The following is a 15,820-nucleotide window of genomic DNA, read 5'->3' as shown; positions in this document are numbered from 1 at the left end:
AGCAATTTACTTTTTAAGTGTACACTTTTGACAAACATAGTCAGGATACATTGCTTAAATGCAATCCCTGGCAAACACTGGCCTTCTCTCTGCCTCTGTTTGCCTTGTCTAAAAGGCTGTGTAAGTGGAATAGGACACGATGCAGCCTTCTGAGATGGGCGCCCGTCTCTCAACATAAGGCATTTGCGGTCCATCTAGGTTGCTGTGTGTCTCCGTAGTATGTTCCTTCTTGTTGCCAAGAAGTATTGTATGGATATGCCGAGTTTGTTTATTCGTTCACCTCTTGAGAGACTTTGGCTTTTTTTTTAGGTCTTGGCAGCTATGAATAGAGCTTCTGTAAACATTCATATGTAGGTTTTTGTTTTTTGTTTTTTTTCTTTTTTATTTCAGCATATTATGGGGGTACAAATGTAAAGGTTATGTATATTGCCTTTGCCTCCCCTCCCCCCTCGGGTCAGAGCTTCAAGCGTGCCCATCTCCCAGACGGTGCGCATCACACTCATTATGTATATATATACCCATCCCCTCCTCCCCCCACCATCTGCCCAACACCAGATAAATGTTAATTCTGCATGCACACTTAGGTGTTGATCAGTTCATACCAATTTGCTGGTAAGTACATGTGGTGCTTATTTTTCCATTCTTAGGATACTTTACTTAGTAGAATGGGTTCCAGCTCTATCCAGGAAAATACAAGAGGTGCTATATCACCGTTGATTCTTATAGCTGAATAGTACTCCATGGTATACATATACCACATTTTATTAATCCACTCATGTATTGATGGGGACTTGGGTTGTTTCCACATCTTTGCAATTGTGAATTGTGCTGCTAGGTTTTGGTAGCTATGAATAGAGCTTCTATAAACATTCATATGTAGGTTTTTGTATGAACATAAGTTTCCATTTCTCTAGGGTAAATAGCAAGGAGTGGAATTAGCTGGGTATATGTTTCATTTTCTCAGAAATTGCCAAATTGTCTTCCAGAGTGGAGATACCATTTTGCATTCCCACTGGCAAGGGTGAGAGTTGGGTCACTATGCACCTTTGCCAATACTGGTATTATCAATATTTGTTTATTTGTTGAAGATGTTCTAATAGGTGTATCCTGCTATCTCATTTAATTGTCATTTTCCTAACTTTAATGCTGTTGTCCACCTTGGTACTTCTGACTATATCAGCTGTGGAGTCAGATTTGCACAGAGCATTCAGAGTTCATAGTTTACTTCTATCTTCCCAGCCTCCTTTTCAATTTGATTTTAACTTGTAAGCTCTCCTTGTTCATTTGAAATGGTGGGGCCAAAGAAAGCAAGGCCTAGCCCCACCCGCTCACATTTTTGGGACAGGAATAGCTTTGTTATTTTTGTCTGGCAGCTCAAGGTTGAAGCCAGGACCTTGCTGAAATCAGGGGCAAGCATGTTTGCATCTGCTGAAACGCAGTGAGGCGCTGAGTTTTGAATGGAAAGGAAAATAGCCCATTTGCAGGCGCGCACGAGACGTTGCTGTATCATCTGGTTTAGAGGCCTCCCCTGCTCCAGGGCCTCGGGGCCGTGGCCCATCATGTGGGTGGCGAATAGGCAGTTTCTGCACCTGGAGTTTATAATCCGGAAATGAGAATAGTCATAGACGCTGACAAGAAAGGCAGAAAGGATTTTAATCTTTAATTTTATCAGAGCAACTCTTTGCTTCCAGGCCCCAGCTTCTCTTTAGAGTGCGCTGAGTCCCAGGCTGCCCTCCGACCTACCCCTTCGGGTCACTCCATGTGCCTTCTTGCTCCGGGAGAGCTTCCCCCATAATAGCTTCTTGTCATCCTACTTTCAAGGGCTGCTAGGTCACATCTCATGTCCTTAGACTCCTACCTGTCTGCAGACACGCAGCCAACATGTTTATTTAGCAGCCAGAACATCAGCACCCCAGCAGCTGCTTCGTGCCCCAGGTGCACCCTTAGCGGGGCAGCTGCGCACGGGTGCCCTGTGGGTCGTTCCACGCAGAGCTCTGACGATGCCTGTCCTCACAGGGTGGGCGAGTGGGGGTGGTGCACAGTGACGCCCAGAGAGCTGGGCCTGTGTGGCTGCTCCTAGCTCTGGTGCTGCTGAGGTCACAGGCCTGCTCTCCCTCTCGGGGTCACTGCAGGCTTGCCACCTGGTTCCCCAGATGTGGACCCCATCCCTGCCCCACGCCCCTCACACACACAGCCTGCAATTGTCTGCCCACGTGGGGCCCTCCAGCCATCTGACCGTCCCGCACCCCTTCTGTCGTCAGCGTGTGAAGGACACAGAGTGGAGCTGAGATCACCTGAGCATGTAGATGAGGAGAAGCCAAGTCCCAGAGAGGGGGAGTAACTCGGTTAAGACCCCACGGGGCCCAGCTGGGCCTAGATCCCTGCCCCGGGACTCCCATCCTGGCCCCACTGCCCCTCTGCCCTGTGGCTGTGACGGGCAAGTTTCTCCTGCTGGAAAGCAGGGCTTCGGGCCTGCTGGTTGTGGACTGGTTGTAGACGTAGAGGAGCCCTGACAAAACCGGGCTGGAGTGGTGCATGCCCTGGGCCGACCCAAGCTGGGGACTAGCACCGCTAGCAGAGAGGAGGGGCCTTGTCTTTTTTTGGAGGCCCTGGGACTCCCTGCATTCTCCGGTCCTCTCATTCTGCCAAGGACGCCTTTCCCTCCACCCCTCCCGTAACAGCCCCTCTGCAAGAAGCCTTTCCAGGGAGGCGGGCCTTGCCCCAGCCCGCGTGTCTTGGTAACGTAGCTCTGCAGGGCCTTCTCTCTGCCCTCAGCCCTGAGCGAGCTGCTGGTGCTGTGCTGGGCAGCAAAGCCCGGGCTGTCCACAGACCTGGGGTGACTCCTGCTCAGGTGATGGGGCCAGGAAAGTCACCTCTCTGCTTCTTCCTCAGTGCCCTCCATGGGCAGAGGCTGCTAGCTCCTACTGGAAGGTAGGAGGACTGAACAAAGAGGTGCACACAAATGCCTGCACCAAGTAGATGCTGGAAAATGCCAGTTCCCCGTCCCGGCAGTGATCCGTGCTGAGCCCTGAATAATCCTCAAGGCGCCCTAACAGGAGGACCTGTTGCCATCCCCATTTTACAGGTGTGGATGGTGGCAGGGTGGGTGTCCTCGCCTGGCATAAGCACATTGCTCGCAGAGCCCAGCCGTCTGCTCCGGCGTCTGGCTGGGAGCCCCTCCGTGACTGACTGCCATGACAGCAGAATCCCCTGGAGCCCGGCCCAGAAGTGGTATTTGTTTAACTTGTTGATTTTTGTGAAAAATGCCCTGAGCTCGAATTCCCACAGGGGGAGGCCAGCGTAGGTGGGGAGGGTTGTGCAAGTGCAGGGTTGGATCCTGTCTTTATTTGAAATTGGTATTTTTTTCATCACAGATGTTTTCGGTGTTAATTTTGATTTTTAGAAATACTGCATTAAATCGTTCCTTTTTGGTGCCCCCTTAGATCTTGTGTGCGGGCAGGTGCGCCAGTCACCTGCTCAGCCCGGCCGGCCCAGCCCTGCGCAGCCCCCGGCCCTGGCCCTGACCGGCCTGTGCGCGCGCTGGCGTGGGGTGGCTGCCGCCACTAACACCGGGCCCTGCCGTGGCTCTTCACACAGGCCCGAGAGGCTGCGGCTCTGCTTCCTTCCCTTTCCAAATGAAACCGAAGCGGGTGGTGAGTGATCAGTGATGGGCAGAAGAGCAGGCGGCGCAGCCACAGCTGGGCCCTGCGTCAGACGCACCGCCACGCGTTTCTCGGATCCGCGCTTGTTTGAGATTCTTGCTTTCCAGAGCTCTCTGTTCAAGAGAGTTGAGTGTTTTACTTCAGTGAACAGACACAGCTCTACACAGCCGAAGGTCTGAGGTGGCTTCAGGTCCTTCCCTTGGGTAGGAAGGCTTCGTTCCTGCTCGTTGCAGTGTTGTATCCTGACCTGGTGGTCGCGTTGACTTGCCGCTGGCCTGTCCTGAAGGCAGGGCATGTGGCGCAGAGTGAGCCGGCTAGCAGCGCCTGCAGGTGTGGCACGAAATGAATTTTGTGTGATAGAAACAACACTGCGCTGGGCTGTCACAGCCACCCAGTGGGTTGGGTGGCTCTGGGCCAGGCTTGGGGCGGGCTCTGTTGGTGCCTGGGATGGCAGTTTGATCGGGACATGGTGACTATCAGAGTCTGGGAGAAATACAAGAATCTTGGAGTGAGAAAAAATAATTTGCTCTAGAGAGGGGCCTGGGCTAGGGAGGGAGAGAGATTTAGGGGCCATAGCACATAGGGTAATCTATTTGTTGATTAACTTATATTTTCATTCATTTATTCACTAACATTTTATGCAGCATTTGCTCTGTGCCAGTCACCATTAGGGGCGCAACACCCTTGCCTTCACAGAGCTGACACTCAGTGGACATGTGGCTCTCAGGGGTACTTAACCCTTTGCACTCGCCTGCTTTTTCTCATTATCCACACTCGACATCTGAGTGCAAAGGGTGCCATGGGGGAAAGCTGAGACCTTGAGGAACCCAGAAATGAGAGCTCGCTGGAGCCTGGTTGCAGAGCAGCGGCGCGGGGAGCCACGGAGGAGGCCACGCGGCGGGCAGGCAGAGCCGTGCTCCGCCCTCTCTCCGCAGCAGACGCACGGTGGGAAGCAAAGGAGGGCATTTGCTTTAGTTTCCTTAAATCAGCAAGACTTAAAAAAATGGTAATAAGCAAGAAAGTGCGAAGTTTTATACACTTACACGCTTACGGTAGGAGGACTGTCCATTAACATGGTCTTTTAGGAGAGGCTACTTGGAAATGTGAATCAAAAGCCTGAAAACTTTACCTACCATTACACCTAGCTATTTCCTTTTAGAAACTTAAGACTATATTATGTTGTTTAATCATGAATATATGGAAAGACTTAGACATGAGGACTGCCATTATAATATATTTGATAGTAGTGAATAATCAGATACCATTTAAATGTCTAAGTGTACAGGATTATTAAATAAACCATCAACATTACTCTATGGCCACCACACAGCCATTAAAAATGAAGGCATTGAGGATCTTAAATGATGTGGAAAATATTCGTTGTATGTTGTTTTGTCAGAAAAGCTGCAAACTAATTTATAAGAAAAATGGATCAAGAGAAGATATTTACATTTTTTAAAACCAATAAGGGACCAGCTTCTAGACTATACTCTTGCAAAGCAATAAAAAAAGGCAAGTAGGCCGGGCGCGGTGGCGCACGCCTGTAATCCTAGCTCTCTGGGAGGCCGAGGCGGGCGGATTGCTCAAGGTCAGGAGTTCGAAACCAGCCTGAGCAAGAGCGAGACCCTGTCTCTACTATAAATAGAAAGAAATTAATTGGCCAACTAACATATATATATAAAAAATTAGCCGGGCATGGTGGCGAATGCCTGTAGTCCCAGCTACTTGGGAGGCTGAGGCAGGAGGATTGCTTGAGCCCAGGAGTTTGAGGTTGCTGTGAGCTAGGCTGACGCCACGGCACTCACTCTAGCCTGGGCAACAAAGCGAGACTCTGTCTCAAAAAAAAAAAAGGCAAGTAAAGAAAACGTAAGCAAAGGTTGTGAATAGTCAGTTCATAGGGAAGGAACTCCAAAAGGCCAGTAGGCATGTAAAGAGTTGCTCATACCTTTACAGAAATGAACATTCAAATGACAGTGAGGGCTTACTTTCCGTCAATCAGATTAGCAAACATTGGAAAGCTGTGTGGTGCCAAGCAGGGGTGGCAATGAGGTGACCCAAGAGCCATCAGAGGCCCTGCGCCATGGTGTTCTGGTGCCAGCTTTCTGGAGGCATGTGAGCTGGTGGTGCTTGGCTGAATGGAGCACGTATAAACCCTCGACTCAGCTCTGCTGCTCCGGGGACATATGCAGAGTCGCCACACGCGGGTCTGTCCACCGCAGCCTTGCGCGCAGCACCGGAAGTCGTGGGTAACTTAGCCTTCTGTCACTGTAACAGCCAACAAGGGAAATAGGCACGTGATACCCCTTTGGAACACGAGGCAGCAGTTAGAGGAAATGAACCTGGCAAACGCAGAGCCACGTGGTTAGGTCTGAAGACGTAATGCTGAGTGGAAGGGTAAGACAGAAAAGATGCGGAAGATCATTTGGTGGCTTGAGATGCGTGTGTGAAGAAATCAGGTACTGTGTGCTGTGCTTTTTAAGGCCCTGTGCTAGAGGAATAATAGCTATTGAGCGGGTGGGGTGGTGGGGTGGGGAAGAAGGAAATGGGAGTGGGGAATGAAGGTCCCAGGAATAAAGGAACAAAGCCAGAGGGAGCCTGCCCAGGCCAGGGAAGGGGCTGAGGATGTGAGTAACGGCCCCTCCTGCCCCTGAGGGTCAACCCCAAAAAGGAAACAGAACCCCCATAAGCCTACAGACAAACACCCAACAAAAGCAGATGTATAAATAAAAATATAAATAAAAAGTCTGCTTCAGCAGTATTATGGGTATGTTCTTATTAAACTATATATTCACAGATAAAAGCTGAAATGTCAGCAGTCATTTTTTCTGGGCATTGGCAAGTTTTATATTCTTCCTGATATGTTCCTTCCCAGTTTTTGACAATAAATTGACATGGCTTTTGTAATAAGAAAGACATTTTTTAAAATGGAATGAGAGAGTAGAAGTGTCTGTGATCAGAGAGGAGCCAGGCAGGCGAGGTTCTGCGCACAGGGCTGAGGGAGAGCCGAGGGGATGGTGAGCCTCGCAGGGCGCCCTGGAGCTAAGCCCCGCCTCTTCTACAAGGCATGTGTGTTGGGCTAAAAGTAAGCGTAACCTGCCCCCACCTGCCACCCTGCTGCTGTAGCTAAGGGCAAAACACTAGGGACCCAGCTCTGCGTGTCCTTCTGTCTGGTCACTACCCTGTGATTGTCGCATGCTGGCTGGACTCCAGGATGGATTCCCCATGCAGTGACATTGAGTTTGGGGAGGGCTTCTTTAAGGGATCCTGAACTTTCTAGTTTCTCCTTAGAATTTACTGCACCCCAGACAAACACACAACAAACAAACCTTTGTTCTGCTGTGAGTCAATCACAACTCACCTAAAAATTTGACAGTTGAAAAGTCAAGGACACAAATAAAGGCCTCCTAAGGTTGCCTATCTGGTGGGCCAGTGTTTGGCTATATCCACTCCACAAGCCCTTGCTCTTGCGCCTACTGACTTGAGGCTCCCGGCTTGCACCAGCTGCTCCTGTGTGTGCTTCGGGAGCCTCTCCTGTAAACTCAGGGCTTAAAGGGTCATTTTGAGGACGAAGTTCTCTAAACATATTGAGTGTGAACCAAACAATGCAGAGAATGAGGAGTCTCTGTCCTTTTGGACTCAGGTGGTAAAAGGAAGTTATGGTTTAAAATGTAGAATTACATGCTTCTACTAACACTGGTGAATATTTACATGTCTCTTTTATTTACTCAGGCTTCTAAGAGAGAAGCAGCATGGGCAATGAGAAGACAAAAGCAGACTTCAGTATTAAAGGTCTGCATTTCAACCTGATGTCCAGCTGCCTGTGTGCCTTTGGCGCAGTCGGTTCCCTGACTCAGCTAGAGAGAACGGGAAGCCCGTCTGTCTGTCTCTGTGAGAGTCTGTGTGGAGAGCCAGTGCAGTGTCTGGAACATGCTAGATTGTCAATATGTATTAATCACATCTAAACTGAATCCCTTTTTTAGAAACGCCTTCCTGTTTAGTCAGTTTCAGATTCTCAGAGGAACCGTCTTCAGTAGGAACTGGACTGAGTACTGTACCTCGGCCCACAACCAGAGTAACAGGAAGTGGCATGACAGGACTTTTCAATTGTGCTTGTTCTGAATTTAGATCTGCTTTGCGAAAGCATGGAGGCAGAAGATCTTTCAAAGGCTGAAGACAGAACCGAGGATCCAGGTTCCAGACATGGAGACCAGCCTGCTGTTGTGCAGCCAGAGGTCCCGCTCGGAGGGTGGCCGCCTGGCCCCACGGCTCTCTGGGACATGCTAGAAAGGCAGTTTCTGGAGTATGAGCAGTTGACTCACGGGAACCCGGATGAACGTCAGAAGAGCTTGTTAAGTCTTCTCCCTCTGTTCCTAAAGGTCAGTATTATTATTTTTGAAATTGTTAGTTGATATAGGGGACACTTTGGGGCTGATTGGAACTGAAGTTGGTGGTTTTAATATCATCACAAGTAGCTTCTGATTGGTTGCTCAGAGGAGTGTTGCCTTAGTCTGCTCAGGCTGATATAATAAAATGCCATAAACTGGGTGGCATGGAAACAACGGGTATTTATTTCTCACAGTTTGAAGCCCAGGGAGTCCGAGATCAAGGCAGATGTCTGGTGAGGGCCTACTTTCAGGCTCATAGATGGTGCCTTCTTGCCATGACCTCATGGGTAGAAGGGGTGAGGGGTCTCTCCAGCCTTTTTTTTTTTTTATAAGGGCACAAATACTATTCATGAGGGCAGAGCCAAATTTTCTCCCAAAGGCCCTATCTCCTAATGCCCACACCTGAGCGGGGAGGATTTCAACATATGAATTTCAGGGGGACACAATCACTAGACCCTAGCAAGAGTGTTGCTTCATCCAGTGGAGATGGCAAAGGTGGCGGGGGGCTTGGAAAGGACAGACAGTTGGCCCCTGAGTAATACTGTCTCTTCAGTTAAAAAATTACATTGTTCAACCACAATCCCCGCTTAGGAGCCACAGAAGAGACCAGCTCCTTTGGGGGCTAGGAGAGGACGGTGTGTCTTGAGCTGAGTTCGGGAATGGCTAGCAACCTCACATTTGTAATGCCAGCACCGAGGCATGGGAGAACCAGAGCACCTTGCAACAAATTGTGCCAATAACATAAACTAATCAGTGGGGTGCACCAGGGCTTTGCCTTATGAAAGGAATAACGTGAGCAGTCCCTGCCCACGTCCCTTTCCTGGTCACAGGCACGATAGAGAAGCCCAGCTTACCCACGGGGTTGGCACTCTGGCTAGGGGCATCTGGCAGCATCTTGGGTGCAAGGGATTTCCCTTATAATCTGGGAATAAAGCTTCTGCCAGTAAGGTCTGCCTTATAGTTGAAGTCTAGGTATAGAGTTGAAAATGTATCTTTTTGTGAGTACTTACTTTTTGCTTTACTGTTGATTTGGGGTTATTATTGAAAAAGCATACACCTACAAAACATTGAAAGAACGGGGAATATGAGATGCTTTTCACATTTGAACGTAGACTAGGACAGATGGAGGCTTTGACAGGTTTTTATTGGGCTAGCTTTGTTAATATATTTCATCTAATTTATTCACCAGAAATACTTAAGGATTTCCAAAGATGGCTCAAAATCTTGAGATCATATTTATAGGATGCTTTGCATACTCAGCATGTCTTTCTGTAAAAAAATGCCAAGTAACTTACTGTCCATTAATTCATTATCTTCTTCCATGTTTTGGACTTGAACCCCCATCCATCTCATTTTACAGATTGGATAACTGGGGCTAGGCTAGGAGAGAGGGCCCAGGTTTCTCATTCCTGGCCCTGCCTACCCTGACTACTCCAGATATTGGGAGGTGGGTCAGTCATACCGAGTTCCCAGATCAACTTTGCCTATGGAAGGAGCAGTCCCCACACAGCAGTGCAAGTCACTGGGATTGTGTGCCGGCTCAGCCACTGCCACTCTGCTGGGCTGTGCATTCCCCTGCCGCAGGCAGCCCAGGCTCTGAAGAAAGGACTCTGCACCCAAGGGCTAGGACTTGGTTCTTCTTCACCTCTCTCCCGATGGTTGATTTGAGAATTCATTCATTTTTCGTATCAATATTTATTGAGCTCCTATGCTCTGTCCTAGGGCCTGGGCTCTGGGAGTAAAGAAGACATGCTGGCCCACCATGTGGTCCAGAGCAGAGGACACGGAGTAGCACACTCAGTGTGTTTTATTTGACCTGCAAAGGTTCAACATGAGTTAGTGGCCATTTTTTCAAAATGGAAAGTTTTCACATGAAAATTTGATTTCCAATTTTTCTTGAAAATTTTGGTAGATATGGTGATACTGACAAATGGACAAAAAGGGTTAGAGATCCTGCAGCTTACCCTAGACCCCCACTCCCTAACATCTTTCACCCAATGCATATATCACTGATTTATCTCATCCTATAGGCACTTCTGCTTTCAACCCTGTATATAGTGGTTTCTATTATAACTGACGCTTGGAATTGGTCTGTTTCCCAAACCCTGTCCTAGTAGTTGGAGGTATAATGGCCCTGTTGTAGAACACATGGGTTTCGGTGTCAAACAGAATAGGGCTCAAGTGCTGGCTCCATTCCTTAGGTGTGCATCCTTGAGCAAGTTACTAAATATTGCTGAACCTCAGTTTTCTTATCTATAAAGTAGAATCAATACCATTTTGCTGCGAAACTGTGAGGGTAAGGTAAGATAATGTATATAAAGTCTATGGCTCATGGAAAGTAGACACAATTCCTATTAGCTTTCTGCCAGATACTAACTGAATGTGTGCCTAAATGTTTGAGATCCTGTTGCCACGATCCCCCAAACTGCTGACACAATCTGCTACTCTTTGAATCCCTGGAGTGCACCTCTGATAAACCCTGTAGAGACAGAATATTATAGCTTTCTCATAATTTCTACATTCTTTTATTAAGTCCTACATGCCTACAAAACATTATTTCTATTAAGTTCTGACTAACAAAACCCTGCCAGAGCCAGAGCCCTCAGCCTTCTTAATTAAGAGTTGGCAATGGAAAGGAATGTGGGGAAGATGGGAGGTTTTTCTGAGGTACAGTGCAGATAAAATCTGACCTGAAGATGAAAACTGAGAACATTCATTGGGGTATAGGCCCTGGTGTAAGAAGTCAAGCCTGTAGTCACTTTGTTCGGAATTTTATAACCATAAGGCAGTATTCTTCAAGATTAAGAAAAGCCTCCTTGGAAATATCAGAACCTAAAACTTTATGCCATTTCCTATGGGATGTGTCTGTTAATGTCAAAGCCTTAGGCATATCTTGGTTGCCATGGAAACCACACCCTACCTGGGCTCTGAGACTCCTGAGTGCACATAAAAGAGTACTGAACTGCTTGGTTTGTTGGAGCTCGACACTCTGTACCTGGCTCTTTTTGCTTTGGGCCCAAGGAAAATTAAGGTGATCTGGAATATTCTTCGTTCTGAGGCAACGCACACAAGAGATTTTGAGTTGTTGTCCCTGCTTGGAAAGGGCTGTGTCCCTGGGGTGACAGGTCCTGCCTGGCTGGCCCAGCCTCCTTACCAGTCAGACCCAGCATGGAAGGAGTGATCCATGTTGTAGTCGGGGCTGGGTCAAGGTCAACAGCTGTGTGCACCCACCTCAGTGGCTGTCACCTGCTTCCACATAGTGAGTCCGAGATCTGATAATAGATGTGGTCTTCTTCGGCACCCCACCCCCTTCTCAGAGAGGAACTTCCCTTTAGCCTGTTTGGTTTTATACCATATCTGACTCCTCCAAACACACAACAAGGGATGAACTTTCTCCTATCCCTGTCATTGTTTTTACATAAATTTGCATTAACTGCTAGGCAAGTAGAAAGGTGGGCTTGGTATGTACAATAGTAAATCCCAGCCCCATTCCTTTGAGTTGAAGAAGGACTGCAGGCTTGCTAAGCCACTCAACATTTTGGCTACTATCCAGGTAATAAGGAAAAACCTAATGGAATCTCAAGGAATTGGAACCCCAACAGGGAGCTGCCCCTAGGGGGTGAGTCAGAAATAAAGTTGTCACCTGGAACAGTGGGCTCCCGTCCTCATGCAGGTTCTGCATTCCTCTTCGTAGGTCAAAGAGGGTTCTCTGCCAGGGCAAGATGAACAGGGTCTCAGTCTTGACCTGATCAAGGTTCAGATCTCCCCAACCCTGTCTTTTTTTCTTTTTCTTTTGTTCTGATATCACTGTTCTGTCTTTGTGCTAACCAAACTGCTTATTAGAATTGAGGTTGAGAGGCAAAATGATGCCCTAAGTTCAAACAGTTAGCAAGGGACAGAATCAAGACATAGACCAGGTACCCTGATGCCCAGGTGAGTGATCCTTTTCACTGATGACAGCAGGATGATATCCACCAAGCTCTAATTGACTAACTGCACATTCTGTTTACTGTTTACAAGTCCTTAAAATAACCATGTGAAGTAGGTAGTATTTTTATCCCCCCTTTATACATCTGGAAAGAGAGGTTTAGAGATGTTGCATAAATTTTCCAATGTCACTGTTGTTAGCTGAGAGTAGAACTTAACCCAGGCAGTCTGCTGCAGGTCTGTGTTATTAACCACTGGGAACTCTTGCTTAGTGCTGGGATTTGTAGGATGGGGCATATCTGGTTTCTCTTTTTTTATGCCCAGACTCACTGGACAACGGCCTTGCCTGGCTAAGACTTTACTTTCCCCTTGTGCACAAAAAGAAAGTCACCCTCTGCACATAGGATGTTTGGATAACAGACTCCAGGATGTTGCAGACAGAGAGGAGGCTTCATTGCACCATGCAGGAAGTAACACAGGGTCAATGACTTCTGCAGTGCGCAGAGCAGTGCTTTCAGGAAGGATTCTATAGACTATTGTTCTTTTCCCGACAAGAGCCTTGGCTTTGGTCTTTTTAGAATCGTTCTATCATAAGATCTCACAGCGAGAGAAGGCATTTCTCTAGAAAGTGTGGGCAGGTTCTGGCCTTTGATTGAGTTTGCTTTGGTGAAGGGAAAGCTCTTGAGATCCTCACTAAAGAGATATTCTTTAGTAAGAGATACTGGGAAAGTTAGAGCTATAGATGTAGTTGATGATAATTCTTAAAATATGTACTTTGAGAGAAATCAGAAAGTTAGATAGCGAATTCCCAGAAATTAGTGTAAAATCCCTCACTGTCTAGGACAGACTACCTGGGGGGTGGGACCACATTGGAAGAAAGGGAAATCCATGGATGTGGTAGATTAGATGTGCTGTGAATGGGCTCATGCCCCTCCCTCCAAGAGGTGGGGTCTGCATAACTTACCCCTGAATCTGGATGGATCTGTGATGGCTGGGCTAATGAAATAGGGCAGAAGTGACATTTTCAGGCAGAGGGTTCAAGAAACTCACAGCTTCTTCGTCCTGTAACTTGAAATACTCACTCTTAGAACCCGGCTGCTATACTGTGAGGAAGTCCTGAGTAAATGCCTATTTGGGAGGAACCAAGGCCCTTGACCTTGAGGCTGTATTTGCTGCTGACAGCCAGCACCAACCTGCTAGCCATGTGGGTGCACCATCTTGAAAGTGGCTGTCTTATCCCTGTTAGCTGCCCTAGCTGGGTAGAGCTGAGAAAAGCTACCCTACTGAGGCCTGCCCAAATTGTAGATCAGCGAGCAAAATTAATGATTGCTGTTATTTTAAGCCATTCAATTTTGGGGTGTTTTGTTATGCAGCAAAAATAACTGGAACAGTGGGTAACATGGTGTGGGGAAATTCATCCATTTCCTAGTATGGGAGGATTGGAATTAATACTAAGTCAGTTGTATTTAGAGGTGAGTGTATTTGTGTGTGTGTGTGTGTGTTTTCACTCTTAGGCTAACTACTCAGTCAGTGGTGCAGAGTTCATGCCATTGATTGTGGTCAATAATTCTCATAAAAATAAACTGTGAATCTAACTGACAATTGAAGAAAGATAAGTACCATTAAATAAAACAGCAGGGATAACCAACAATTATTTCAAGTGTGGTGTCAGAGGGAATGAGGGAAAACACCGTTCTATTGACTTTATCCCTCCTTGGAGTGAGGCCTACAATGTAGCTGTTGTCATCTCAGGGAAATAAGATTTTTGTTGTTTTACAGAGTTTGATGCACCACTTTTTAATTTAAACTTACAAAGGAGAGGTTCCATTGTGTCACATTAGCATGGAACCCTGATGCAGTGTCTCAGAAATGTTTTGAGCTCTCTTAAAATCAAAACCCCCGAAGTCTGCAGTAATGGAGTAATAGTGACATTGTGGTCGTGCAGGAAAACCAACCAGGCCTCCCTGCCATTCAGAAGCTGTTTTTTTCCTCCCATTTCCTCAAGAGCTTTTGTCATTCCTTATTTTCCTTTGGAGACCAGAGCATCATTTTCTTTCTTTTTCTTCCATGTGAGGGGACAGTCACACAGGCTGGTGGTGCAGCTTAAATAATGTTTGTAAATAAAAGTTTTTTAAAATATTGAGCAATATTCTCCCAGCACATAAGTCCCAGTTTGGGAAAAAAATTAGGGCCTTTTAGAAATTGCCTTAACTCTTTGCGGTCTCCACGGTACCATTCAGCAAATGACTGTCTGTGCATCAGATAGCACCCCGGTGGCCTGAAAGAGTTAACGCAGCCTCCAGAAGTGCCCATCAAGGTCCCAGGAAGGAGCCTGAGCCTTGGGAGATCTGGCTCAGAGTACAATTACTGTTCAGCTCACAGTGGCCCAATTTGCTTTATTGTAGAGTGCCTCCTGGAGTCCCACTGCTCAGAGATGATACAGATGCATCTGAGTCAACTGCCTGCAAATTGGTCTTTGAGGGGTTCGCCAGTGCAGGGAGGAGGCGCGAGAATTTGTTCGAAAGAAATCATAGCAGAGTTCTTGGTCCTGGGAGGGGAATCATCTTGCCACAGAAATTCCAAGCCCAAAGGACTGACTGACTTTTTCTCTCCGGGGATTAATGTGTTTGAATGACAGCTGGTTTCCAGGTGGTAGCTATAAGTTTCATAGACATGCAAATGCTACCTGGGTATGTTCGTGTGTGTGTGAAATTCTTTAACTCTTGACTCTGCCACTGAACTGATTCTTTGAGCTTAATCGCACCTCAGCCTCAGTTTCTGTGAAGGGGACATAATAGTGCCAACCTCAAAGGCTCATTGTGGGAATTAGTGGAAATAATACATATAAGTGCTTGGCCCAGTGTTTGGCACAAGACCAACATGCAATACATTTGGCTATTATTATTGTGTGCTGTGAGTTTCATGATCATTTTGTTCGCTTATCAAATATGTGTTGATGGTCCAATAGTGTTTAACAATAATCTAGCATTTTGGTTGTTTTAGTAAAGTTCTAATGCAGTGGTAGTTTTTTTTTATTTTACAAAGGAAAGGGTCAACAACCATGTCTGTTTATAGGCTAGAAAATAAAAAAGAAAATTCAGGCCCATACAAAGTTTTTCTCAAAACATAACACATGGATACTAACAATCAAGTATATAAGAAATAAACATCTCAGATAAACTAAAGCCCCCTGTGCACACATTCTGTAACCCATTTTCCTGCTGCCCTACTCCAGTGATAACTAATTCCCACCTTGAACTTGGGGTGCATCATTACCCGCATGGATGTACACTTCTGTTAGATGCATGTAGATTCATTGGTAGTGTACAATACAGTCTTGCAGGTTTTTATAGATTCATACTGTAATAAACTTTTACAACTTGCCTTTTCTATTCAACATTCTATTTCTGGAGTTTTTACATGTTGATACATTTAGCTCCATTTCTTTTTCAGTATTATATAGCATCCTATTATATAAATATATCACAAATTATTCATTCATTGCCCTATCAATGCATATTAAGTATTTTTCCCAGTTTTTCCCAATCACAAATAATACCACATAAATATTTCTTTCTAGCACATGTGAATATACCTAGGTGTATATTGCTGGGTTGTAGGGTGTGTGCCCCTTTAATTTTGTTGGATTGAGTTAGACATTTCTTCCTAGTTACACCCCAGCAATAGCACTTGGGAATTCCCGTGGTTCCTCATGTTCTCCTACATTCGGTGTTGTCAGGCTTTTCTTTTTGCCAACCTAAAACGTCTCATTGAGGTTTTAATTTGTATTTTCCTGATCATTAGCAATTTGCTATTTATTTTGTCTAATATAAATCACCTGTTTTT

The 15,820-nt window shown here is 46.5% G+C and overlaps 1 protein-coding gene across 8 annotated transcripts in view; it reads left to right on the top strand.

The window, feature by feature from the left end:
* Positions 1–15,820, top strand: part of LOC105860094 (WD repeat- and FYVE domain-containing protein 4) — a 305,642-nt gene that overhangs the window by 28,878 nt on the left and 260,944 nt on the right. For 7 of the 8 annotated variants that reach the window (XR_012922921.1, XM_076010311.1, XM_012744548.3 and 4 more), the window contains exon 2: positions 7,788–8,038. Coding sequence is in view for 7 of the 8 variants with exons in the window: in XM_076010311.1 (XP_075866426.1) it covers positions 7,805–8,038 (234 nt within the window). In the remaining variant the exon portion in view is untranslated. Of the gene's footprint in view, positions 1–5,967; positions 6,119–7,787; positions 8,039–15,820 lie in introns of those variants that run through there. The other variant, XM_012744549.2, reaches the window with a different exon arrangement.

Source organism: Microcebus murinus, chromosome 14 (genome assembly GCF_040939455.1).
Source record: "Microcebus murinus isolate Inina chromosome 14, M.murinus_Inina_mat1.0, whole genome shotgun sequence".
Classification (NCBI taxonomy): Eukaryota; Metazoa; Chordata; class Mammalia; order Primates; family Cheirogaleidae; genus Microcebus; species Microcebus murinus.
The sequence above is the reverse complement of the archived record's forward strand: the minus strand, read 5'-3'. Positions and strand labels throughout refer to the sequence as shown.